Source organism: Aspergillus brasiliensis, assembly GCF_001889945.1.
Source record: "Aspergillus brasiliensis CBS 101740 unplaced genomic scaffold ASPBRscaffold_12, whole genome shotgun sequence".
NCBI lineage: Eukaryota > Fungi > Ascomycota > Eurotiomycetes > Eurotiales > Aspergillaceae > Aspergillus > Aspergillus brasiliensis.
In genome coordinates this window covers 736,659-762,961 of record NW_027137453.1, presented here as the reverse complement: position 1 = coordinate 762,961, position 26,303 = coordinate 736,659, and the positions used below count along the sequence as shown (strand labels likewise).

At 50.6% G+C, this 26,303-nt stretch overlaps 9 protein-coding genes across 9 annotated transcripts; 5 read left to right on the top strand and 4 right to left on the bottom strand.

Moving 5' to 3' along the window:
- Positions 1 to 145: 145 nt before the first annotated feature.
- On the top strand, positions 146 to 1,728 carry met2 (homoserine O-acetyltransferase; the record flags this gene model as incomplete). Its single annotated transcript, XM_067621280.1, has 3 exons — positions 146 to 179; positions 244 to 634; positions 693 to 1,728. The coding sequence occupies 3 exons, from the start codon at positions 146 to 148 to the stop codon at positions 1,726 to 1,728; spliced, it is 1,461 nt and encodes a 486-aa protein (XP_067475892.1).
- A 2,507-nt stretch (positions 1,729 to 4,235) lies between these two features.
- Positions 4,236 to 5,590, top strand: ASPBRDRAFT_57990 (uncharacterized protein; the record flags this gene model as incomplete). The annotated part of the gene is made up of 2 exons (XM_067627828.1): positions 4,236 to 4,289; positions 4,343 to 5,590. The coding sequence occupies 2 exons, from the start codon at positions 4,236 to 4,238 to the stop codon at positions 5,588 to 5,590; spliced, it is 1,302 nt and encodes a 433-aa protein (XP_067475891.1).
- A 2,193-nt stretch (positions 5,591 to 7,783) lies between these two features.
- ASPBRDRAFT_659073 (uncharacterized protein) lies at positions 7,784 to 11,675 on the bottom strand (the record flags this gene model as incomplete). Its single annotated transcript, XM_067628617.1, has 6 exons — positions 7,784 to 7,864; positions 8,407 to 8,572; positions 9,357 to 9,494; positions 9,553 to 9,788; positions 9,826 to 10,166; positions 11,444 to 11,675. 6 exons carry the CDS (start codon positions 11,673 to 11,675, stop codon positions 7,784 to 7,786), a joined length of 1,194 nt encoding a protein of 397 aa, XP_067475890.1.
- An 893-nt stretch (positions 11,676 to 12,568) lies between these two features.
- ASPBRDRAFT_308365 (uncharacterized protein) lies at positions 12,569 to 13,597 on the bottom strand. Its single transcript, XM_067622821.1, has 2 exons — positions 13,417 to 13,597; positions 12,569 to 13,316 (listed from the first exon to the last, which is right to left on the bottom strand). The coding sequence occupies exons 1-2, from the start codon at positions 13,424 to 13,426 to the stop codon at positions 12,667 to 12,669; spliced, it is 660 nt and encodes a 219-aa protein (XP_067475889.1). The 5' UTR covers positions 13,427 to 13,597; the 3' UTR covers positions 12,569 to 12,666.
- Positions 13,598 to 13,967: 370 nt separating this feature from the next.
- Positions 13,968 to 15,493, bottom strand: ASPBRDRAFT_132752 (uncharacterized protein; the record flags this gene model as incomplete). Its single annotated transcript, XM_067618470.1, has 9 exons — positions 13,968 to 14,266; positions 14,321 to 14,425; positions 14,489 to 14,534; positions 14,602 to 14,940; positions 14,985 to 15,040; positions 15,093 to 15,119; positions 15,174 to 15,210; positions 15,265 to 15,284; positions 15,337 to 15,493. 9 exons carry the CDS (start codon positions 15,491 to 15,493, stop codon positions 13,968 to 13,970), a joined length of 1,086 nt encoding a protein of 361 aa, XP_067475888.1.
- A 1,563-nt stretch (positions 15,494 to 17,056) lies between these two features.
- Positions 17,057 to 18,704, top strand: ASPBRDRAFT_659066 (SDR family oxidoreductase; the record flags this gene model as incomplete). Its single annotated transcript, XM_067628616.1, has 4 exons — positions 17,057 to 17,342; positions 17,410 to 17,549; positions 17,606 to 17,795; positions 17,855 to 18,704. The coding sequence occupies 4 exons, from the start codon at positions 17,057 to 17,059 to the stop codon at positions 18,469 to 18,471; spliced, it is 1,233 nt and encodes a 410-aa protein (XP_067475887.1). The 3' UTR covers positions 18,472 to 18,704.
- ASPBRDRAFT_308277 (mitochondrial elongation factor MEF2) lies at positions 18,477 to 21,895 on the bottom strand. The gene has a single exon (XM_067622819.1). The coding sequence runs from the start codon at positions 21,683 to 21,685 to the stop codon at positions 18,938 to 18,940; it is 2,748 nt and encodes a 915-aa protein (XP_067475886.1). The 5' UTR covers positions 21,686 to 21,895; the 3' UTR covers positions 18,477 to 18,937.
- Positions 21,896 to 22,035: 140 nt separating this feature from the next.
- Positions 22,036 to 24,376, top strand: ASPBRDRAFT_46828 (retromer subunit VPS17). Its single transcript, XM_067625724.1, has 3 exons — positions 22,036 to 22,651; positions 22,705 to 23,158; positions 23,217 to 24,376. Exons 1-3 carry the CDS (start codon positions 22,205 to 22,207, stop codon positions 24,086 to 24,088), a joined length of 1,773 nt encoding a protein of 590 aa, XP_067475885.1. The 5' UTR covers positions 22,036 to 22,204; the 3' UTR covers positions 24,089 to 24,376.
- Positions 24,377 to 24,764: 388 nt separating this feature from the next.
- ASPBRDRAFT_46826 (putative nucleoside-diphosphate-sugar epimerase) lies at positions 24,765 to 26,281 on the top strand. Its single transcript, XM_067625723.1, has 3 exons — positions 24,765 to 24,939; positions 25,008 to 25,213; positions 25,284 to 26,281. The coding sequence occupies exons 1-3, from the start codon at positions 24,917 to 24,919 to the stop codon at positions 26,081 to 26,083; spliced, it is 1,029 nt and encodes a 342-aa protein (XP_067475884.1). The 5' UTR covers positions 24,765 to 24,916; the 3' UTR covers positions 26,084 to 26,281.
- The last annotated feature ends 22 nt before the right edge of the window (positions 26,282 to 26,303 follow it).

The window sequence follows — 26,303 nt, the reverse complement described above, 5'->3', positions numbered from 1 at the left end:
TTTTTTTCCCCTTCTTTGACTTTCCCTCCTATTAATTGTGTGTCAACTGCTCACTTTGCATCTCTCCATCTCCCATTAACTTTGCTTTTGTTCTTGCTGCTTGTTCTGCATCCATACGTCCGTGAGCCACTCGCGTCCGTCCAGCATGGTCGCTCAAGCCGCCGCCCCCGGGCAATTCCGTCAGTGCTCCCACCCTTCCCCTCCCCCGCCATTCAAAAAGTGAACAGCTACTAAATCCCGTAGAGAGGGTTGACTCCCAACCGGAAAACCCTTATTCTGCCCTCATCACCGATCAATCGATCGTCATCATCCCTTCCTTCACCCTTGAGTCTGGCGTGACCTTGCACAACGTTCCCGTGGCCTACACGACGCGGGGTCAACTCTCCCCCGAACGTGACAATGCATTGGTGATCTGTCATGCTCTGAGTGGTAGTGCGGATGTTGCGGACTGGTGGGGTCCCCTGCTTGGTGGCCCCGGCCAAGCTTTCGATACCTCGCGATTCTTTGTCGTCTGCTTGAACAGTCTGGGTAGTCCGTACGGAAGTGCTAGTGCCGTGACCTACAAGGATGGCGATCCGTCCAAGGGCTTATACGGTCCCGAGTTCCCTCTTACCACCGTCCGTGATGATGTAAAGTGAGTTTTTCTTCACTTGTTTTGCGTTATGGTGTAACATCGTTCTCATAACGCATAGGATTCACAAGATGGTATTGGATGACATGGGCATCCGTCAAATCGCAGCCGTGGTGGGTGGTTCCATGGGTGGTATGCTTACTCTTGAGTACGCCTACTTTGGCAAGGACTATGTTCGCGCAATCGTTCCGATCGCCACCTCTCCTCGTCATTCGGCGTGGTGTATCAGCTGGGGTGAAGCCCAACGGCAGAGCATCTATAGCGACCCGAAGTATGAGGATGGCTACTATGCCTTTGACGATCCCCCGGCCACCGGATTGGGTGCGGCGCGCATGTCCGCCCTCCTCACATACCGTAGCCGCAACTCCTTCGAGTCTCGCTTTGGCAGAAACGTGCCCGATCCTTCCAAGCGGCAGACTATCAATGGTCAGGAAAGATTGCCTACTCCCCCTAACGAGCACTGGGCAATCCACAACGACGGACACAAGAGTGGACGCAGCTCACCCGGACCACAGGCTGAAGCCCAACAGTCTGAAGTTCAGTTCCAGGACCCTCAGTTCTCCGGTGCGAAAACCTTCAGCAAGACCATCGAGACCAACGGTTCCCAGAAGCGGCTCCCCACCTATTTCTCGGCCCAGTCGTACCTTCGGTACCAAGGCGAGAAGTTTGTGAAGCGTTTCGATGCCAATTGCTACATCGCCATCACCCGCAAGCTTGACACACACGATGTGTCCCGACACCGGGCCAGTCCTTCCGCGGAGAACCCCGTCCGTGAAGCCCTGTCTCAGATTCAGCAGCCTGCTCTGGTTCTAGGTATCGAGACCGATGGACTGTTCACTTTCGACGAACAGAAGGAGATCGCTGCCGGCATTCCGGACTCTCGCCTGAAGCGGATCGAGAGCCCGGAAGGTCACGATGCCTTCCTCCTTCAATTCGAACAGGTCAACCGCTACATCCTCGAGTTCTTCCGCGAAGTCCTGCCGGACATCATGTCCAAGGCGCCCGCCGAAGGAGTCGAGGCTGTGGACGGAGTCAACAAGCTAACCAAGAGCAGCACGTTCGGCGAAGCGGAAGTGGAAGACATCACCGCGTGGTAAACTGACCTCCAGCGTTCTATAAGATGTGGCGCATTAGTTGCAGCCTTTTATTCTGCCTGATGTACCGCGGTGGGCATGTCCCGGCCTTTCTCTCGGCCAGAGAGGACGCGCCGGCGGCTTCGGACCCCGCCAGGCTCAGGCGCCTTGGGGAAGTAGCGGTGCGGTCTTGTGATTTATTACTCTTAAGCCAGTCAGAGAGATGAGCATCCAACTGCCTCTCTCGTTTCCTCTACACAGGTAAGGCTGTAAAAGAAGCATCCAACTGCTCTCCATCAGATAAGCCCTCAACCGAGTGTTCTCTGCTTATGTCGAGACACCGAGGGTGGTGGGCGACCTTGATAAGAAAAGTGTTCGATCGTACATAGATTTATGATAAATAGAATTGTTTTGTCTTCATCTTTCTTCTTTCTTTTTTCTTCTGTTTACACTTTCGTTAGAGACCGGCCTCCTACCTGTTTCATGTCAGTGATGCCTGGCGGTGTGGCCTTGTAATTAAGGACTCGTGTAATCAGGCTTCCAATGACTTTGCGAACTCAATCGTGAATTCTATTGTCGACATCAACCTACCACATCACATTCCATCATACCATCATCCTCGCGAAGTCTCCCATCATCCGGTCCAGCCTCTTCCATCTGGTTCGATTCTCAATCCGCCCAGCAACCCATTGTTGCACCAGGAACCAACAACAGCTGCAGCTTTGCTCCGCATATGATACACGCCGTTGGGCCTCACCATTGCGGCACTTGGATGCCTCCTGAGGTCATTGTGGAGGATCATCAGAGAATATGACGTGGTCGGCGTTGTGAGAACGCCCTGGATAGGCTTTCGGGAAATAAATACGAGGCAGAGGAACTGGGCTGCTTGCAGGACTTGAAGCGAAATGCGGAGTGCAGATGAGAGTCTGCGTGCAAACTCTGAAGCCGGTCATTAGGTTTGAAATTGACGGGTTGAGTTGGGTTGGAGGTGTGAATGTGATCTATCATATTGACTTCCACTGGCTCGGCTGGAAGGGTGCTGCACACGGAGCTACTTGATGTACTCCGTACCATGCTCTGCCTTGACATTGCAGAGATGTCACAGAGTCTCTTGGACTTGAGTTTCGGGCGAATGGGTCGATATGGAAATCATTGTGCCCGGGATACTGAGTTCGTCGCATACCACGATATCGATCATATTCAGGGTCCGACAGCGTCTCCGCATGGCTGCCGCATGACGATGATGGTAACTTCAGTACCTAATAGGGCGTTCGATCGACTCTTCCCAGCAGGAAAGGCAGCGGCGAACTGCCTATCAGAAGTTGTTGCAGTCCCGCCAGGCTTGCCTATAAGTGATGGGTCTCATTCCTGCTACCCGATCGGTCATTCCACGAAAAGCGCATCCAGCCCCTTGATTCATCCCTTCTTTCCACTCCAACGGCCCCCTTGCGAAACCGTTGGACAAGGGAAGTGTTCCGTTTGGTGCAACACCAATGCTGTCACACTCAAATGATTCGTGAGACTCCCATACCCTCGCATTGGGAGATGACTTGGTTTGTTCAGTAGCGAGTCTGACGGGGGAACAACCCACAAGTAATCTGTGAACCACTCTGATCAGCACTGGCTACCATTAGACGTGGAAAAGTGCGGATATCATCATCTCAGACGCATCGACCACTGCATGGCTTGCTTTGTTACCCCTCCGTGGTCGGTTTCACCCCCTAGCGAATGGCAGCCGGACTGGCTGCATCGTCGACAATAGTGCACTGCAAGATTAAGTCCGAGGCCACTACGAGGCAATCAGACGGCGAGGTTTCCAGGCCTGCAGCAGCCCCGTGATGTCGTGTGACAGAGGCTTGCTTTCCTGCAGGGTCTCCTCCTCTTTTCCATCCTGCTTTTTTCTCTTCCCTGGCTGACGGCCTCATCGCACCAACCACGCTCGTTTGCTTTTGCTCTCTGGCCGTCTCCTTTATAATATTTCATTCTTTGGTCCCTCGTTGAGACAGCCGGTGTCCCCAGCGCCGCGGTTGCATTATATTTACTCCTTGCAAACTGACTATTAGAGGTGGTGTACCTAGCAGATGGACTGGTCCATTGCTCCCTGAGTCACCTTGTTATTTCTTGTCTCTCATAATCTCCGGTGGCTTTTCTTCCCCTGACCTTCAAATCGGTCCTCACCCCTCCTTTTCTTGATCTCTACAGCATTCCTCGAATCGCTCCCCACATTCCAACCCATTAGTCCCTGGACAACACCTGCCGCTTCGAGCTATTCTTGCGCTCTGAATTGATCTGGGCTGTTCTTGAGTATCGCCCGGTTCTGATCATTTCCTTGGGACTGGTGGCCCAACAACCGGATTTGTTTTCCTTTGTGTCGCTACTATTCATATCACTAGTCGATTGTCTACGCATCATTGCGTCCTCCTACGTTGGTTGGCGTCGCCACAGTCTCTTTCCCTGCAGTCTATCCAGCCGATCCCTTTCCGGACCGAACGCCTCTCTTGTGTCATCATAATCGCAAGACATCAAGCACGATGGAATTTAGCACGAAACGACGTACCTCCTTTTCTTTTCTGTTCGGGTCACAGGTGTGTATTGCCATGCAGACTACCTCTCAGTCGTGGCCTAATGTGCTAGCTAGAAACCCACTTTGATAACGCAGCAAAATCAACTTACCCAGAACCAACCTGACCGTTATTGGGAATTTTCTGATAGCCCGGGTTTCTATCAGCCGCCATCGCCGTTGATCGAGCGACAGAACATCCCTACCGACCTGGAAGCGCAAATTAGAAATGCCTGTTCGTTACTTGTTCACAGGATCGAGAAAGGCCAGCCGTCGGGGCCTAGCAAGCGATCTCGCGCGGTCACAACCAATACGACGATGCATGAATCATCCACGGCACCTCAGCTCGACTCCATGTACGTGTCTCCGAAAGTGGGAGCCGATGTGGCAGCCCTCAAGGACAAGTACGACTCTGGGGTCGCCTTGACCCAACAGTCCAGCATGCAGGCCATGAGGGTTCTCCATTCCCAGACCAGCCAACACCTCAAGTGCGATAGTCTCGAATCGGGGCGAGCGACATCTTCTCACTCAGCACTCGCTAGCGATGAAACGCAGTCCGCGAGTGCCCCGCCTAGCCGAGCAGGCTATAGTAGCCAAGTAATGGGGCTAGGAAAGCAGAGTAGGGATAGGAGTCAAAGTGTCAAAGCTTTCCTCGATGGTTCTAAATCCGAACTTAATCCGAATGATGATAGCCCTCGGTTTGTGGATGCTGTTCGCGGTGATGATGTGGAGGTCTTTCTGGACCCCGAGACCACACTCATGTCCACCGGGGTCCCTAGTTTTGATTCACCCCATGCAGTCCCCAACAATAAGTCATCCTGTCTCGGAAAGCCTGTTGATCCACCATCGAACAGCCACTGTGGAGTAGCTGGCTCGGAGACCCCAACAGTCCACCCCCCAGAGTATACGGATCCGATGGGCCTCGGCTCGTCAGCTATTGAAGGGAGTAAACAACACCCCGGGATTATTATCGACAGCAGCGGCCTGGCACATGTCCTCAGCGCCGCAGAAGAAAGCGAACGGGACATGAACATCCAGCAGGCGGTCATGGCAAAGATGAGAACGGGAACAATTGCCAATGCCAGCTCGCCACACCTACCAGTCTACACCGAATCGACAGACAATGTTTCAAATCTTCGCCCCGGGTCTAACACCTCGAGACTGAAGACCTCCTGGTCAACAATGAGCAAGGCAACGAGCCGGAAGCTCAGGTCGAGAGGAGCCGAGGACGCGTCTGCGAACGAGAAAACAGTCTTTCGTCGACTGAAGAACCTTTTCTCGAAGCGCAAACCTGTGAACGTTGTGCCTCCGGTGGGTACCTATTGATGAAAAGAGGTGATAAACTTTCGTTACTCTTGGGCCCTGGCTGGCTCGGTTGACAATATTGTTACGATTTTCGGTGACAATAATTCCATTACCTAAAACACAATTTCATCATTATCTAGAGAAATCGATGTTGCTGTGTAGCATCGCTCAACCTCACATCCCCGACATATACAAATTTCTCATATCCGTGTTAGACCTGTCTGTTCTCCCAGACATCGCCTTGGCATATTTGTTTCGGTGACAAGTATCTGAAGTATGCAATTGATTAGTCTGATGCATACTAGCAATACAACGCCTGTCAGACCAATTATCAAGCAGTGATTCGTATGGGATTGATGAACAAATCCTACAGCAGGGACAGGCTAGGTAGTAAAATGTATATGACATGTCTAATAGTTCCCAAGTCATCATAACTAAATGATCCACCCGGGTCGGAAGATTTCAAACATAAATTGTAAATAATTGATGATACTCAAATAATATATACTATAAGATCCCCTGGCAATCTCTTACCTAATTACTCCGTGTCTAACCGAGACTGCCATAAACATGACTGACTGGTACGTATTTCCTCAGGGCTGAACTTCAAGCACTGCTTAGATATCAATGAATATACTAGTATAAATACTAAATATCCAACAGAGCTAGATCCTAAATAGTATATGATAGTATTATTTATATCATAAAAAAGGCCCCTAACTACAACAACCGCCCTCATGATAGAGAATTTCCCCTTCCATTGTGTAACTGACCTCGCGGATCATATTAACCAAATTATCCATCCTTTGTCGGGAGTCAAGTTACCCTCCTCGTTTTCATAGTGGATTTCGTCTCACGAGGATAGTCTAGGACAACCTGCCACAGAGTCAAGAGATAAGTGTGGTGATTAGGAAGGGTAAAGCGACTAGGATCTTACTATGACTCCCTTGTAGGTAGACCATAAGTTAGTTCTCAAGCACTGGCGATGAAAGTACAGGACCGAAATATCTTCCTATTTGTACTTGGGCCTGATGGTCTGATAGTCCCCGAATCTTAAGTAATCTTAAGTGGGACAGAGAAGTTATAAAAAGAGCCTTGGTCACTGCATTGCATCACAAATATGCTTTGAGAATCTTCCGGTCAACCCAAGCTCGCTACCAACGGCGTAGGTTTCCAGTTATAGCATCGGCAAGGGTAATGGCTGGAGTAAGTAAAATTTAAATAGGAGCAGGCTGCAAGGTCATCTCTGCTGAAATTCTTCCATTCATGAAGAAAGCGCGCAGAGATATAAGCAGTAGAAGTGCCATTGATATGTAGTAGGACTGAAGATGAGATTCATTGCAGGCTCCATCCATTTTGCTATCTAGTTACTGGAGAGCTCAGGTGGTCATCCCCTAAAGTGATGCCAGATATCTCGTTGACCGTCAGTGCTTGTTCGTTTGTGATCTCGGGTCTCTGTTCAGAAAGTCCAGAAGTCTCCTCAGACACCGTATTCTGTCCTTTAGGAGCCTTTTCGGTATCATTGCCGTCTTTGGCAGGTATAAATAACTCCCTAATCCCGAGGAGAAAGTGTGTAGTCTTGGATAAGAGGGTCTGATATCCAGTTTCAGAGCTTTCTGGTTAATGAGTAGGGTTGGATGCATTTTAGTCGTCCGTTCATTGTTGCCATGTTGGACACCCCATAGCCTGTCCTACTAGTTGATGCTTGTGCACTTGGCGATCCGAAAAAGAAGGAGGCTGAATCCTAATGATCAAGCATGACTCGCAATCTTTGCAAAGGTCATAGTCAATCTAGAGGTAGTCGTGCGGGTTTGAATGAGGTGTTCCGTAGTTCGCGTTGTGAAGCTATAGACAACTTGAGTAAGCAAAGAAATGTCAATCATAGTGTTGTTGGCTGCTGTCGTCAAGCGATGAATCCAATACCGCAGCTGCGACGTCTTCTGTTTGGATACCATTGAGCCCTTTGCACTCGTCTGAGACTTTGGTTCAACTGCTACCCTCGAGCTGGCCATCTGTACAGTAAAGCGGTGGCTGGACTTATATATGTCCCTTCTTCACACCCTGGATTATTAGGAAGGGAACCTTATATATTCGTCAGCAGAGAAAGGAAGCCAGAGCATTGAGAAGCTCAATAAACGCTGCATTAACAGGACCTTCATCTGTCCTCGTGTGTCCTCTGTCATGTGAGTGGTTTTCTGAAGCATTAGTATTGGTCTAACCAGACCTCAGGTCAGGCCATGTTCTTAGGGGGTTCCCTGCCAGATTATAGGTGGTAAATCTGTTGTCCAATTCTCCCTGTTTTAGGGCAATGGCCTGATCCGTGATGGCTTTCGATGTGGCTGGGGAAAAGAGATGGAGGTTACGGCACATTGCCTGCAGATTGAGTCCGGCTGATCTTATCAAATAACTCATCACTAGCACCATACAATTGTCGGGGTCACGGGTGAACTTTTTGAGGATTGTTTTCCGGCAGTCGTAGTGCCTGCATTGTTGCCGTCCACATCATTCGCGGCCATCATTGATGTACCGAATGTGTTATTTCCTGCCATGCAACGACTGAAATCAAAGGGGCGGGACAATGAACTGCAATGGCACATCAAGATCTCCAGCCGTCTGCGGCCCTTGCTTCCGGTGCTCGGAAATCGTGCGACGCCGCCGGGATTAGGAAATTCCGTTGATTTATATCCAGACAGTAGGGCCCTTGGGAATGCCGTTCGGTCTGAATTCACCGCGTGCGTTGACATCCCCTGACCATGGCTTTGCGCGGGTAGAAGCAGATATAGTCGAGTCGTGCAATATACGAATATCTATTCTCCCTCTCCCCCAAACCAGCGCACACACCCCTTAGCCTGTCCAATGAGCTGGTTATACATACCCTGGACTCCGTGCTCATCACCCACGTATACCTGCTCATATGACAGGCTATGGGGGAGTGCCGGCAGTGGCTCTTGGACATCCACGACAGACGTTGTCCATGGGAATGAGGACGTGGTTTTCATCTTCCTGTACCGAATTTTGTCCGTTGATCCAATCCTGGCGTTGAGTAATATTTGATAAGAGATGCTAGACAGACCCTCACATCAGGAGTTACTTGCATTTCATAGCAGGTTTCTCAGTCTGAGGTGCAGGAAACTCATATTGGCTAGGAACGGGTCATACAACCGGGCCTCGCTGTTGGTGGTATGGGCATGTCGATGGGATAACATGAGATCCCCTTCTATATAATGCATATGAGACACTTGGGCTTTATATTTAGTGACATGTTTCTGTCGGATGTGTTCATATCTTGTCGCGAGCTGAGAAGGGGGCATGGTACACAGAACACTCGCAGTTTCAACCTCAGATAGATAATTATCTTTGAACTGATCACGATCATCCAATCGATGATTAGGGCAGACAAGCAAATAAAGGGGTGATTGGCTAGCCTGGAGCATTTCATATGCGATAGTTCCTGTGTACTCAAGTGATAGTGCTGCGGTAACAGAGACCTGGCACAGGCATTTCGCATCGAGTAAAGATAATGAATGGGGAATGGGCTTGCATAAACCATTGACTTATACGGCTTTGAGTAGATTGCCTTCGGAGCCGAAAGCTTCTTGGCGAGTCCGTTGCCATTTATTATGCCAAAGACATGTAAGTGATGGTAGTAAAATTGATCATCCATATCTTCGGTGCCTGCAGTGGTCTGATTGCCAAGAGGTAAAAGTTTGGATTGCTTGTCGAGACCAGTCGATGCTAGTCTATAGACCAGTACCATACCATTGATGGCTAGGCCTTAATCTTCTACCACACCCAACTCTCATCCGGCGTTTTTGAACGATCTTTCTTCGTAGGAGGACGGGTCAAATCCCAAAAATACCAAAACCTCGGATCCCAAGATTTCTTGTCGTCGTTCTTGTACGCCAAAAACCACCCAACAAAGTATCTAGAGCGAAGTTATACTGGACAGCATGAAAGCTTGAGAGTGAAATACGAAGGCCTACAAAGTGGACGTCTTCGCGTGCCAAACGAGATTCCAACCGCTCCCCGGATGAGGATCAAATCCCCAATCATAGAGTTTCATGCGGCCTTCCTTAAACTTCTCCCGGATGGCGTCTCTCTCAGATCGATCCAAGGTCTTCTGGACCTTGGATCCTGAGGTGTCTCCCAGCTGAACTCCGGGCACAATCTCCCACACGACGTATATGAGAAAGCCACCCGGCACCCATCCACTCTCGTCCTGTTTGACGACTTTTTTTTTCGAGTAGACGAGGCACAATGAGTGGACGCTTGTTCGGCAGTGATCGATAGACCTTCAACTCAACGGGACACCACGAAGAATTAGCTTGCCGAGCCCTTACGTGGGCCGGCTCGGCCTCAGTGCCACCGTTCATTAGTTGCTTGTAGATACGCATGTACGCCTTAGTGCGAGTCCCTCTCTTCTCGACAAAAAGTCGAATCGCTGTCCATGAGGGCCCAACCCTAGCGAGGTGATAATCGTGATCTTCCTGGAAGGTGTGCTCACTCTTAGCCTCCCGGACGACCCATTCATTTTTCAACTTTAACACTGATCCTGGGCCAATTTCACCCTGAGGGAACCATTTCGAACGCATCGTTGCTGGAGATGTCTTCGTTATTATAGGCGCATGACACAGCCTGATCGGAAAGATTTTGGAGTAAATTGCTGCTTCCCACGATAGAAACTAAGTCTCTGTAACAGACGACCTATTAGCCGGGTTATAGTCATATATCAATATCGACGCTATGCGTGACTTAATCATGATATAGCCATCAAGAAGTGGCTTGAACCATGTATTGGCCGTGCAAGTTCCGACAGTAGGCTATAATGACATAGTAGTTAAGTATACTATGTCAATCCATAGCCGAGATCGAGGTATGGACTGTCATTATGTCCTTCCACAAGGCCTCTTGGGCTTCTTTCTCCGGATCAGGCACATGTGCCAACTCCCTCTCTTCCTAAAGAAAAGCTTCTCTTGGTGGCCTCTGGCGTCATTTCTACCATACCTCTCGGAACGGCGAGCCCAGCGTTAAGTTTGGCGTCTAAAAGCAGATTTTCTTCGGTAGACTTGAACAACAGATGTGCTCGTATCTTAGCTAGCAGCCCATGTTATAGCATCAAGCCGAACTTAATGAGCCCCGTTTAGCACCCCCCCTTTGCGGTCCTGTACACACCTTTTGTATACGACCCAGCTTACTATGCTGAGTAGGAAGTGAAGTCTTGATGTCCGGATGCATTCCATATCCTCGTAGTGTTGCTGCATGGATAACCAGCTGATCCATATACCTCAAACAGCCGTTTGAAAAGACACTGATCGAGCTATGATCACTGTGATTGTCTCCATCAGTTGCATATATTTTGTCATCTGGGGTAAAGGGTTCTCCTTGGCTCCTAAGGACTAGCTATTCCGCGGGAGAAGCTGCGGAATCATGTGCCATCGGCGAAGATGTACAGTATAATAGGGTTCTCTGAGGTGCTGGGTGACCATAAAAGTACTCATATTGCCATAGCTATGGCAGCAATCACCTGTCTCGGCAAGTTTGCGAGGTCGCGGTCCAAGACCCGTAGCCAGTGGAACTCCGCAACGAGATACTTCTCATCATCTGCGGTTTATACCGCATACAGGAGGTTTTTCCATTATCCCACATTTCGTGAAATGCCGAGCTAGAGAGACACGACTTTGAACAGTCCTCTGTTTCGATCCCACCAGCGCAGCAGGTCTTACTCCCAGTTGATCTGTCTTCCTTGGAACAGACGCATCTGCCTAGTTGTTTCTTTGTCCGTTTCCAGGAGTTTAGTGTGGAATTCGATGAAGGTTTTGCGGGCGAGGTTGAGTCTAGCAGCACGGTCGGTGTAGGCTGGGAGAAGCTGGATACTGGTCTCCGCTATGGCTTGGCCATCACTTGTGGCGTACTTGTAGATAGCAGGTCCTAGCTCGGCTCTCAGAAAAACGGGTTCGAATGCCTCGCGGACGATGTAATGAGCCTTCTCATTCTTTTTGTGAAGCAAGTTCGTGGTCCAACCAACTTGGGCGGTGCTTGGTTTGAGCTCGGTATCTCTGGGTACTTTCGGCGGGATGGGCTTCTGGTTCCACGAGGGATGTCCCATGCAAGTCTTCCAGTCAATAGAGTCGTGGTCTTCCAAGCCTCAATGTTCTCCACGGGCCGGGGCATCTCCAGTATTCTATAGAATAAGTGGTTTCTGAATACCCAGCTTTCTTGCCCAGAGAAAGTGGGTAGATATGGGCCACGTCAATAAATACCCACTATTCATGATGAGACATTTTGTACTGTCTCGTTCATAGCTATGTTTCATTGGGATTGTTTGAAACGCATTCTGTAGCCATACCTCGAACAGAAGATACAGCTGAAAAGTAGGCCTTGAGATCATGATAATGTCTTGGAGTACTTGCTGTAGGACCGATTTAAAACCCCTTGAACTCTTCTTGGGACATACGGAAGGAGAGAGATGAGGAGGAGGACTCGTAAACAAGTCATGCTGGGGTTGTCGATCAAGGATCTGCTTTATGTGTATTGACATAAAATTCTTATGGCAGGATTGAATGTAGAGGCTTCGACGATAACGGATTCTCTATGTTTGGTATGTCAGGTTATGATCATATTAATGCTCTTAGTATGAAGATGCTTAGTTGATTATGTTATAGATGCAGCAAGACCAGGGAGATGAGGATGTAGGAAGAAGAGAAAAGAAGAAGCCGCTACGAAGGGATTTCTGGACACTTATATACCTCTTCGAGTACGGTGAATCCTCTGGTAGAGGTAATAGGGCTTCATTCAAGTGCTTGTTTACTGTGATATTGCTTTATCACTTGATGTTGGTATTCATGTCTTTGTCTTCACTAACCGTATCATTATCCTTCTTCACCCTACGTAGTAGGGAATAAGACGGATCAGGTTGCGTCGGGTGTGAGGAGCCCGAAATGGGTGACAGGGGTCAGTGCAGCTAGATATGTAGAGATACCTGTTCTACAGTTAATAGAGTGGAACGCATAAAGCACTGGAATGATAATTTAATTTACTAAGGACTGATTATTTAGCAATTATTATAGCCTTTCACAGCATCTGCGACTGTATCCGTCTCAATCCGCCTTATACTTCTCCAACACGTCCTCCCCTTCGTCATCCGACTCCTCCAAACCAGTCAGCGCAGCCAACGCCGCATCCAAGTCCTTCCCATTCCGTCCTAACTCATCCAAAACAAACAAAAGATTCTTCGTCTTCACAATCGGCCCCTCTGTCGTCTTAACCAGCATGGAGAGAGGCCTCGGCGCTGATACTGACCTCTCTACCTCCAGATACAACCCTACCCGTGACCCAGAGGGCGAGAGCGACGTAGAAGGCTGCGAGTCAGCCAACGCGAGCAGACCATCACCCTCTTCTGCCGAGATACCCTGGGGAGGTTCATCAGAAACCCTATAGGCCAGGGTCATCCGAAGACCGAGAGGCATTTCCTCAATGACGACGACCTCTCTGGCCTCGTGGTGAGAAGTTAGGCTAGCTTTGCATTTTGTCGCTGAACCGGAACCTAATGTCGGGCCGATTTGAATTTCTGTAGTACTAGGGCCGGTTTGATTCTCAAAAATGAGGTTTTCTGGATCATTTGTTGGTTGAGGCCAGAATATGCCTGCTAGGGTGGAGTGGTTGTGGAAAACTTGTTGGACGTCTTCTAAGTTAAGGGTGGAGGGGATGTGGTAGTATGATGTCTTGGCGTGCTTGGTGGAATAGAAAACTGGTGGTTTGTCAATAATCTGGGATAACTACTATTTTAGGACCCACCAAGGCTAACAACTTGGAATTAGAGGGTGAGGTTCTGGGGTAATGTGACTGACAGGAATTCATGGTGATGGCGGGATGCCGGTTAACGGGGGATTGTTGGGCTAGCTGGGACTATGGTATCATATTTCGGTTGTAGTTTGAGGCGGATGCATCGGAAGCAGTTCAGGTGTATGCAGTGAGGTAGAGGCGTGTTTGGTAACTGCGGATACTAAGTGTAGAGGGACCCTATAGTGATTGGAAAGGGTGATGGACAACGTTCTGTGGGACAAACGGTGGAGATGCAGTCGACAGGCGGCTCTAACCGACTCGATCCCTGCCAAGACGAGGGGAGAGAAACACCATCAAGATAGAAAGATGCAGTTGACCACAGAAAAGTAGACAACAAAACGGACGGCGGCGGATCTACTAGTCCGGTGGGTCTGAATTCCTTCCACTTTTTGCCTTGCAATGTGCCGCCATATATAATGGTCGCAAATTGCTCACATTGATATCATCCGCTACTCTATCAGAGTGAGGTCCAGCTGAGGACAAGGAGAGAGGATCTTACAAAGGTACGAATCCAAGTTCTATATATCATGTCAGCTTCAGGGGGCGCAAATCCTCATCAAGTATTTACATGGCGTAAATCCACTCGGCCTTCCGCGTCTATATCCGTGATCTCCCAGTGGATGTCTGTCTTGAGCATAATGCCATCGCCATCATGCAACGCATCTTGGCTCTCTCCTAGGCGGCTTTCACTCATACGACGGCGGGACACTGTGCGGAATGGCGCGCTGAATCTCTTCGCATTGCTCTGTCCTGGGTATGTTGGGTGCGATTTGTGTGCGTAGGACGAGCCCAGCATTCGCGGCAGATAGCGCTTCACGAAGACATATAATGCCGGAGTAGAGCCGCAGAAAATGGCTACGGGAATGATCCATTAGAAGGTTCGGTGAGTCAGGGGGGAGTGGCACGTACCGACATAAGCTTCGATGCCACACCAGTTAAGCGAGGCAGCCAGCACGTAGGTTTCATCTGGATTATTGGATAGTTGCAAGACAGTGTTGTATCTCACGCAAGCCGCTGCATAGGTCAATCCGACATGGCCCCAGAGAAATGCATCGGTGATATAGAGGGACAACATACCAGCTATAGACAGAAGGCCTACGCTAAAAACTCCCAGCACTGCAATCTTCTTTCGCTGCAGGGTGACAATCAGTAGGTGGTAAAGAGTCGGGAATAGGTAAAGCTGTACTTACCAAAGAGATACGAACACGCCACAACATCGGGATTGGAACAGCCCAGATAAGGATATCCATGACAATGACTAGGATGCCATTGATCTCATAGAATTTCTGCTGGGAGGCCGAGGACATACAATGGCCGGGCCTGGCGGAATTCCAGAATTTAGCGGGAGGTATACAAGAGAGTGTGTCAACGAAGAAGCTTGAGATTGACACTCCCAGAACGAGGAAAATGACCGAGTAAACGAGCCATTGCATGAAACGCCGCGTTTCAAGCCGGAGATAGAACCAAAGAAGAGATAGCTTGATGAAACACAGCCCGAGCACGTAGAGGAGGCGTGTAGCCCATATACACTGGAGTTATGGTCAGCGGGCTGTACTCTACCCCCGTAATCAACAATGTTCAAACTTGCCTTGAACATAGGAACCCGGTCTTCCAAAGGAACATCTGAATCTTCATTTCATGTTAGGAAAGATGCAGCCAAGCGAATCAATAAAAGGCATACAGTGTTTTCCCACGCCATAATATGCCGCTGCCACGGTCAGTAAGTCAATCACTAAAGAAGTATTCACGTGCCTGGACCTACCCACAATTGATGCGATAGTGAGGCCAAATGTTAAAATCTGACCTCAGGTCAACAACTTGACGGAATATCAGATTGTCGCTGTCCGGCTTACCGTTCCAATCACCATGAGGACTGCAACTTCGTTAGAGAGTATCCAAGAACCTGAGTGCAATGATTGGCTCACCGTCATCAGCTCCCCACGCACGCAGCAATAGTGTTCTTACATAGATGCGAAGGGCAATTACAGCGGAGGTAAACGCCATAAATGCTACCCCAATCCCAAGCACCGTCGTTTGCTGCCCCGTGAAGGACGGTCCCTTTCCCAGCGATCGCGACCGCATCTTGAGATCTTGTAAGACAGCCAGAGCCCAAAAAGCCTGACTCGCGATGGAAAGTGCGCCATTTTTTTATATTATGTCGGCTTAGACCAATTTGAGAGCAGAAGGAGCGGTTGATTGCATCGCCTAACTAACCAGGATCATGCTGGTAGGGTTTATGTTCTGGACTTCCGTGGGGTGAGAGGAGGAGTTAGCAGGGGAGACTCCAGTGCTTGATTGGCCTGTGAGAGGGGAGTAAGTACAAGGATGCTATCATGTTGTCGCCAGCTACTCGGCCGGAAGGGAAACGATCAACACTAACCGTAGCACTTTGTGCGTTGGAAGTCGAGTTGGACAGAGACATTGCTGCGCCAATTAATATGAAGTCGAGAGAAGACACAACCAATGAAAGCAAGGAATATATCTAGTCTCAGGTCCCACCGTAAGCACGGGTGAATCGCATCGAGCACTAAAGCAGGAGCAACGGACTAGATGCACTTAGTTTGATTGTCGATGGATAGTTAGTACGGAGTAGTTCAGTTGGAAAGCCCACAACGGGATGGCTTGATCCCGGTGCTATAATGGGTCTAGCGCCCTGTCACGGGGACTGCTCCGGACTAGCTCCTTTTCTGGTCTTTCATTGTTTCTCTCTCTCTTTCTCTCTCATTCTACCACTGTCTTCTCCTGGCCTAACATTCAAAAATGTACAGCTCTGCAGTCTCTCATACTTCCACCTCTCTCATCTGGAAAGGATAGACGCATGTCTCATGACTAGACAAACTCTATGGGCGTACTTAGAATCTCAGCCCGCAATTCCGAAGGCTGCCATCAAGTACAACGGTTCTCAGCCGTGGAAATGAACCCCACACAATGAAAGCACCACGGGTCGCCAGAATGAAGAAAAATTCCACATTGCTAGCCAGCTGAGGCAAGAGACCGGTTCGTTGCAGCCTAGTGGGGCGAAGAAACAGCCTCAAATTTGTGCGCTCATGAGTGGATATGAGGGCCAATCTAAGACCTAATTACTCCGGAGTAGGCTTGAAAACCTCGGAAGCAGTAGCTGCTATCTTGCTGGCTACGGAAAGCATGTGCACGGTCGATCCCATCATTATATTAAATATAATGGCCGGGCCATGTCCGGGCATACTCCGTACTTACAAGTCATTCTACTACCCCTGCAAAAGGCTTGGAACCAGCGCCAATCTGACGTGTTCGTTAACGGAGTAGTTGCTCGAGACTATATCCACTATGGCACTAATAGCTTCCGTCGCGTGTTATAACCCACTCCGTCTCATAATACAACACCCTACTATATACCAGGCTCCAGGGCATTACCAGATCTGGCATTTCGCCTAATAAACTCCTCATCATAGAGTCGTATGCCGCCGGCTGGATTAGGGTGGCACGGCAGAGCCTACGACCAATCCCTTATGGCTCTGTCATCATTAGTGGCGGGGCTTTCCCAGTCCTCTTTTAGAAGAGCGTAAATTCATGAAGATAAAAGGGGGTACGAGGGGCATATGAGTGTTATACCTCTCTCTTTCTCTCAATACGCATCCCATTCGATCCTACGCCGCGTGAATCACAATGGGCAGCATCTCTGGCGACAAAGTCGCTTTGGTCTTTGGCGCAAGTGGGATATCCGGCTGGGCTGTGACTAGGAGCCTGTTGGAATATCCAACCCGCAGCACCTTTGCGCGGGTGATCGGCCTGACACATCGGCCCCAAACGCGGGGACAACTAGGTCTCCCTGACGATCCGAGGTTGGAAGTGTGTTCAGGTATAAACCTACGGGGTAGCCTGGATGAAGTGATGAACCAGATGCGTGAAACAATCCCGCAGCTAGATCAGGTCACTCATGTATACTATCTTGGTAAGACATCGGTTATGCGCAGTGACCGCGTAGAGAAATGGTGGAAAGACCTTTGCTAACAGCTCAGCGTACTCCAATGCTACTGCATACTCGGAGAATGTGATGGATATCAAGAGCATTAATGTTGGCATGACTTACAACGCTGTCCATGCCTGCGATAGTCTGTGTAAGAACATGGCCTTTTTCATGCTGCAGACGGGTACCAACGTACGCTATGCTATGCCTTGATAACATCGTGTTATTCGTGGACCTAACTGAGGTAGAACTACGGCGTTGCAGTTTTCCAACACATCGATAAGATTACCTTCCAAACACCCCTGAGGGAGGACGCCCCGCGTGTTCCATCCCCATACGGTGACGAGATCTTCTATTACGGGCAGGTTGACTTGATCCGAGAAGCAGCTCAAGGGAAGAGCTGGGGCTGGTGCGAGGTCCGTCCAGATCAAATCATAGGTATGGTCACATATGCAATGAGTCACCAGCCAACGTAAGACTAACAGAATTATAACCAGGCCATGTTCCCAGCACGACAAGCATGACCACAGTCGAGCCAATAGCTCTCTACCTCTCTCTTTACCGCTACGTGCATGGCCACGGCGCCACCATTCCATTCCCAGGAACACCCACCAACTATATCTACACGTTCACAGACTCATCCCAAGACATAATCTCACGAGCAGAGATCTACCTGTCAGTCGTGAAACCCGACGAAGCGAACGGAGAAGCATTCAACATCGCAGACACAGCCACCCCAGGCCCATGGTGCGTCAAGTGGCCCATCCTGACCGAGTACTTCGGTCTGAAGGCTACAGGGCCAATGCAGGAGGACTACGCAGCGATTGATAAATGGTGGTACGACCACCAAAACGACTACGATCGCATGTGCAAGGAGTACGGTTTGCAGAAGCGGGTGATCGGACCAGAAACATGGCTCTTCGTCTACGTGGGTTTCAAGTTACTGGACCGGAATCGCGAGTTTAGTCTGGACAAAATACGTAGCATCGGCTTCACGGAGGAAAGGTCGGTAGGCAAAGGCCATCTCTTGGCGTTTGACCGTATGGCGAACGCGAGGGTCATTCCGACTAGATCACAGCTTTTGCCGTCGCCTGTTCTGCAATCGAGCTTGTAGGGTGATTATACTTCGTCTGATAATGTGGATCGTGTTTGCAGTGTAGGATATGCTACCAGAATGATTACTTTAATTTGGATTTGCATTTGATATTGGCCTTTGATGGGATTATGGGAGATTCTGCTAGAGAGTGATCGCGTTTACATTACCCGAGTCTGATTATCTACTATTATTGCCATGCACTAGATTGTGGCAAGCAAGCAACTAGTAGATGAACAGTAATGTAATAGATACTTAGGCACATAGACTCGAGTCACTAGTCATCCCTATTCACTGCGCTCCACTTTGCAACAAACCAAACAATAGTATACAAACAGTACTTTATAGATGTCAAGATGTATTCTACACACCTCGATCTTCTATCTCAGCTTAACCCAACCATGATGTTATAATATACAGTGTTCCCCGAAGGAAAAGTGATATGAAAGAAGAGGAGAGGAAAAAAAGGTTGGAGAAATCAACCGAGCTAAAACCCACCCCTTAGTTCCGTCAACACCGCCTTCTGTCGCGGAGGACTCATCTTCTCGAACCGATCAACACTCATCACAAATGTACCGCGGCCAGCACTCAAACTGCGCAGGTGCTTCAAGTAACCGACCATTTCCTTGAGGGGTACCTTTGCCGTGATGGTCCTGGGCCGGTTAGCTGTATCGGGAAGCGAGGCACCAACGGAACCAGATTCGAAGGGGTCCGCAGGGGCGTAGACCTTCTTGGGGTCGATGGGTGGGAGGTCTTCAACCGGTTGCGGGGACGCGGAGAGATCGGTGGAGGTGAGGGGGATTTCTTCGTCCAGGGAGACGATGTGACCGCCTCGAGAGGAGGATATGTCGTGTACGACGGCTCCGAGACTGGCTTCGTCGACGCTGATGATCACGTTCATGACGGGCTCCATCAGTGAGGTACCTGGGCCAGAGGAGAGAAGCTCGCGAAGGGCGGCGGAGGTGGCCAGACGTGCTGCGGAAGAGAGGGCAGCCGGGGTGGTGTCGGCGCCAAAGAGGTGTTCGGTAGGGTTGATGGTGAGGGTGACGCGAGTGTGGTGCATAGGGAAGGTGAACTGAGGACCGCGAGCAAGGGCAGCTAGACAGCCGTTTTGGAGGGAGGCTCGGAAGGAGGGCATGTCTAGGCCTGGGGGAAGTACGGGGCTTTCCTCGATGCCCTTGCGGTTGGTTTCTATTTGGAGTTCCGGGGCGAGAATGATGATTTGATTGCCCTCTCTGGTTTCAACTGCGAGCGCGTCTTCGGGTACTGGGGGTGCGTTGTCCGGGTCAAAGGATTCCACTACTGCTGTGCAGCCGGCTTTGCCTTTGCGGCCGGCGATCTCCTTGTCGAAGATTTTGCTGACGGCAGGCGACTCTCCGAGTGGACACTCGCGGTAGCCGATTTCAATGCGGCCCATCGTGGCTTTGGCTTTGAGGTCATTGATCAGGCGGTCTCGGGCGATCTCGAGGTGGAGCTCGCCCATGCCGCTTAGGAGTGTTTGCCCGGAGTCTTCGTCAACAGTGACGTGGAGACTAGGGTCTTCACGCAGGAGCAGGGCCAGACATTCCTGGATCTTCTTCTCCTCGCTCAGGCTGTGTGGCTCAATACTGGCAAAGAAGACGGGAGGTGGCACTTGAATAGGGCGTAGTTGGAGGGTGTCAAGTGGTTCGGGCGGTGTTAGTTTATTGCCTGCATAAGACACCAGTGTATCTCCGGTCCGAGCATGTTTGAGGCCAGCTACAACACCGATGTGTCCCTCTGGGATGGAATCCACCTCGACAGCGTCATTAGCATACATCTTCAGCAGGCGCGGTGCACGTTCAGTGATGTTGAGATTGGTGTTGTATATCGCGCTGTTTCGGTCCAGGGATCCCGAGTACACGCGCACATAAACCAAGACTCCCCGCTTGGCATCGTTGACCACCTTGAAAGCAAGCGCGCAGCTCTGAAGCTTCTCGATAGCATTTTGCGATTCGGCTTGAGTGACAGATTTCTTTTTTTTCTGCTTCCCCTTGGAAGTGGCTGCTTTTTCGCTCTGTTCGACTAATAGGTCGCCGGAGAGTAGGCTCCGAAGGCCTCCGCTGACGCCTCCAATGCTCACCTCCGGGTCTGGGGTTTCGAGGGGACTGGGAAGAAGGTTCGTCACGGCGTCAAGGAGAGGCTGGACACCGATGTTGCGGAAGCTAGCGCCTGCGAAGATGGGGATAATCTTCCTACCCTGTTCTTGCAACAGGCACCGGCGCAAGCAGTCTAGAATGTCGGTGGTAGGGACTGCGAGATGGTCTTCGTCATATTCAAAGAACTTCTCGATCATAGTTTCATCATGTTCGCTAAGCAGCTCGACAAGTGCTGTCCTTGCGCGTCGAATTTCCTGTGCAAGCCCTGGTTCCTCGCTGTCCAGCTCTTGGAGGTTAAACATTTTGACGGCTTTACCGTCACCATCTTGCCATCGGAGACCCTGCAAGTTGATTACATCGCCAACTCCAATAAAGCGACCATTTCCGCCCTCAAACCACGGAATCTGGCAGACCGCAGGGTAGCCCGCAAGGCGGGAGCTTATTTCTCTTACCGTACGCCCGAAAGCAGCACCATCCCTGTCCAGTTTGTTTATGTAGACAATCCTGGGGATACGATATGTGCTTGCTTGGTGCCATACTCGCTCCGTTTGAGCTTCGACGCCAGCAACGCCGTCCAGAATACACACCGCCCCATCTAGAATGCGCAGAGAACGCATAACCTCAAAGGTAAAGTCCGCATGCCCAGGCGTGTCAATTAGGTTTACTGTATGGGAAATGGCAGACCGTGGGGTTTGCGGATTATCCTGAGCGGCCGTAGTCTGGTCACCGGCCGCCTGAGGCGGCCAGTGGAAGGTGATCGCAGCAGATTGAATGGTGATCCCGCGAGCGCGTTCCGCAGGGAGAAAGTCTGTGACCGTGGACCCTTCATCCACATCTCCAATTCTTCGGGTGAAACCACTATAGTAGAGCATGCGTTCAGTGGTTGTTGTTTTACCGGCATCAATATGTGCGATGATGCCTATATTTCTAGTACGGTCAAGGGTGTCTGCCTGCATGGATGCAGACGTTGAGAGCATCTGGATCCTAGGAAATTGCCATTTCTTGGTCCCTGTAATTACGGACGCATTACACCCGAGGCGGTTGGCAGCCTGACACTGCCGGAGGCCATTTGGCCGCACCGTCTGGTGAGAGGCGCGCAAGAGAAGAGCTGTGACCATGGGGACGGCGACTGTCCATGTAGTGGAAGACAACGACTTGGCGTGATAAGAAGTCTAGGGACTATCATGCATCCTGGATGAAACCAGGAATAAGGACGACAAACGCGAAAGTTGAGAGGCCCAGCCCTTCAAGAGGTAGTATGTATGGCGGAGTAATTGGGAGTTTATGGGTGAAGCTGTTGAAGCTGGTGAAGCTTTTCCGGCAATCCAGTGACCGGGGCTGCGGATGCCTGGCCAATCAGGCTGCATAGGCACCAACGACGTAACCTCCGAAGTCCATCCCGTTCCGCTCAGTTGAACAGTTCCCCCTCCCCATCCCAACGCCTGCATCTGCCTCTCCCTTTGTGAAGCCCGAATTCTTGAGGGATTCCGGCATTATTTCCTTTCAATTGCTTTCTGAATACCGATAGGTGAATACCAATTGATCCGCAACGATAATCACCCCGGTCGAGACAATACTGATGATTGCGCGCCCGCAGCGCGGTGTAGACGTGGTCCCATTAGACCAAGACAGCTACGATGGACTACTCCGCCATATCAAACGATCCTGATCATCCTGCGGGTACTTCTCCTTGGGCTTCACCTCGCCCGACTCAAACAACCTTTCCGGCTTCCGTGACTAGCGACATCCCCCCTGCCCCCTTGCCTCCTCAAGATCCCTACAACGCCGCCGGGGAATCGCAGCCTACCGAAGCTCCTGGGTTCCAGGAGAACGAGGTCGGATCGCCCGACTTGTCTGCGCGACTGCAGGGTGCACACCTGGGTGAGCCCGGATATGCTGATGAGCAGTCGCAACATACTCAGCAGCAGCATGGACAACAGCCTCGTTCTCAGCTCCCCGCTCGCTACCAAACGGGCCCGAGACAGAATCCCAGACAGCCTGCACCTGTGTATAGAATCCAGGCGAAAGTCACAGGGCTAGAGAGAACGGGCAAGAAGGACCCCATTCTTCGGTTTGATGTTCACGTGAGCGATGTCCCTCTTTGCCTCTCCCTGCGCCTACTGATTACAGGCTCCAGACGAATATCCCCAAATTTAGGACAACACAGTATCGAGACGTTCGTCGTACCCATGCCGAGTTTGTCAAGCTTGCGGACCATCTGATTTCGGCCAACCCGGAAGCGTTGGTCCCCGCGGTCCCTCCACCACTTACCCCTGCTGGCGCTGGAACCGAAGAGGACGAGATCAGAGTCAAATCGTCTATGCAACGGTGGCTGAATGTTGTACTGAGCAATGAAATCCTCACACATGATGATGAAGTGGTCCTGTTCGTTGAAAGTGATTTCGGTTACAGTCCTGTGGTTCGGATGAAACAACCCGCAACTGGGGTTCGCAGGAAGGTTCTGAAGCAGTTTGCGCCACCTCCCGATGACACCCCCGAATTACAGAATGCGCGTCCAGTTGTAAAGATGTTCTATTTAGGAACAATGGATACAAGTCACAAGGTTGATCGTGTCGTCAAGGCTCGTCGAGGTATGCCCCTGGACGGTTCGTATCTAGTGGCCATGGGAACTAACATTACGTTATCCAGGACTCGGTCTTGCAGAATCCGATTTTGGTGTTAAGCTGGGCCAGATGCACGTGCAAGAGACACACCCTGGATTGTCAAATGCATATCGGAAATTGGGGAAGATCATCCAAACGGTCGGGGATTTCCATGCCGTCCAGGCGACTGCGGAGGCCACGACCTTGGGGGATCCGCTAAGCTACCACTCGTCCGATGCCTTGATCGTCAAGGAGACTCTTACCAACCGTCACATCCTTCTGCGGGAATTAATTCAGGCTCAACAGGCTACACGCAGCAAACGTGCCGCCGCCGACCGCCTCAAAGTCAGTTCCTCCGTCCGCCCGGACAAAGTGGACGAGGCTATCAATGCTCTGGACGAGGCTCAAGGCCATGAGGACTACCTGACCAAGCGGACCCAGCGGGTTACATCGAACTTGCTCGCGGAGAAGCAACGTTGGTTTGACCGGACGACTAACGACATGCTGACGAGCCTCCGCGAGTATACCCTGCGCCAGATTGAAGCCGAGCGGAGAACCCTTGCTACCTTGGAAAGTGTGCGACCTGATATTCGAGCCATTGATGCTTCGGGAGGCCTCAGTCGTCTAGGACGCGAATCTCACCCAACCGCTCGCCGACCCAACCTTGGTTCAAGCCAAGGCCCCAAGGGGGATGCTTGGAGTGGTATACCGCGTCGCAGCGACAGTCTCGGCCGGAGCCTCAGTGGCAGTTTCGTTGCACCCACGCCGACTGAAGATGACGAAGAGGTTAATGGACACGGTACCGGCAAGGGTCGTCTGCGCTCTGCCAGTGGTGTGAGCTCCATTGTGGAGGAAGACGACGATGATCGCCTTGACGCTCGCAACGCGGCTAGTCGCCTGGCCACGAGCACTTTCTGAGCCACTGTAGATTATAGGCATGATTCTGTGCAAGATTCCCCTTTGATGCCGGTTTTCTAGTGAAATAAGCCTACCTTTGAGTTTCGCAATCCAGCCATTCTGCTTTACCTTGTATGTTGTACCACTCCATTGAAGCTGGTCTCCGTTCAAAAGAACTATATGTACGTCTACTTTATACAAACGATCTGTAGCCTCTCAAGTATACTCTCATACTTGGTCACTCCATTTCTTCAGGCGGTCAATGTGGCCTGATCAACTGCAACCCAGGCAATGTATGTATCATCAGCAAAGTGTTGTCTAATTGTAGTAGCAAGTAGTGGTCCGATAACTGGCCAGTTGTTGAATTTGGGCTGCAGCCCCGCCCAGGTACGTCATGAGGGGTAGCTGGAGTACCTCAATTGTAACCATCCCCACCACACTTGATGCTCTAGAGGATCCATATAGTAGGAGTATACTGTAAAGACTAAAGAGGGTTTGTGTCATGCCAGCTTCTTAGAACCCAGGCCCAAATTGACATACCGTGGAACCAAATTTATGCTCCGAGCCACCGACTCGAAGCACAACGAAGCCTGCATTGGATGGGGATAGCTACTTCTGGTTCCCCCCACCCCCACTTTTGCTCAGGTCTGAAACCTCTGATTGATCCATCTTGCCCACTTTTGATTTCAAAGCATGGCGGAGCTTAAGCTGCAACTGGCAATGGAGTTCTCTTTGTTATGTTCAAGCTATAAAAGTCGAGCTCCCCTCCCCCACTTCTAGTACTAAATCCCTTCTCAGCGATTCCTTATACCATCTCAACTCAGTCTTCCGACTACTACCTACTACAAGATGGCTCCCCTAAAGGTCTTCCTGTAGGTTTCCGCTTGTTTTTTTAACTGTGTTAGTACACTTGTTGACAGCTTTCCCTTGTATTTTGCAGCACAGGTGTAACTGGATACATCGGCGGAGACACCTTTTACGATGTCTACCAGGCTCATCCTGACTGGCAGTACTCCGTCTTGGTGCGCAACAAGGACAAGGCCGCTCAGGTTACTAGCAAGTATCCTAACGTAAGGATTGTTCTTGGTGACCTTGACTCGGCCGATATCATCGAGGAGGAAGTCAAGAATGCAGACATTGTACTTCGTATGTTCTTGGTTTCCTGCTCACGTGCTCTCTCTGTAACCGGAATGTATAACTCACGGCTCATGCTTAGACTGTGCCGACTGTGATCATGTCGCTGCCGCCGAGGCCATTGCAAAGGGCGCCACTCACCACACCCCTGACCGACCAGTGTGGTGGATCCACACTTCTGGAACCGGTATCTTGACCGTGGAGGACTTCCGTAGCAACACATGGGGCCTGGAACGTGCCAAGCAACATGATGACTGGGATGGTGTGGATGAGCTCCTCAACCTTCCTGCCGATTCCTTCCACCGCAACGTCGATGAGATTGTCATCAATGCTGGCAAGCGTGCTCCCGACAGTGTCAAGATTGCCATCGTCTGCCCGCCTACCATCTACGGACCGGGCCGTGGACCCTGCAACCAGAAGAGTGTGCAGGCCTACTGGCTGGCTTCTGCTGTTCTGAAGCGCAAGAAGGGTCTGCAAGTCGGTGAGGGCAAGAACATCTGGCACCAAATCCACGTGCAGGATCTGAGTGATCTGTACCTGCTCCTGAGTGAGGCTGCTGCTGCGGGTGGTGGCAAGGCCACTTGGAACGACAAAGGTTACTACTTGGCAGAGAATGGTCCTTTCTGCTGGGGTGATATCCAGAAGCAGATTGCCCAGGTGGCCTATGAGAAGAAGCTGATCCCGTCCCCTGAGGTTGAGCCCTTGACCGACGAACAGGTCACGGCGACCCACCAGTTTGGCCTGTATGCCTGGGGTAGCAGCTCTCGCGGTACTTCCTACCGTGGTAGAAAGCTGCTGGGCTGGTCCCCCCACCGCCCAAGCCTGAAGGAGCTCATTCCTGAGATCGTTGACATCGAAGCCAAGGCTTTGGGCTTGCTGTGAGGGAGCTCGGAGATTTAAGTAGCCAACTACGACGCATTGATGTGATGACTGACATGACAATACTCAAGATGCAATATGGATTTCGTATGGTGTTAATCGGCGCCTTGAAGCAGTAACGTAGAGCCTGCCCATAACAACGGAATAGCACGTAGCAAATACATTGAGTTCTGTGAATAAAGGAAAATGCCTCAGGCGGGTAACACCGAAAGAGCCTAGCGCG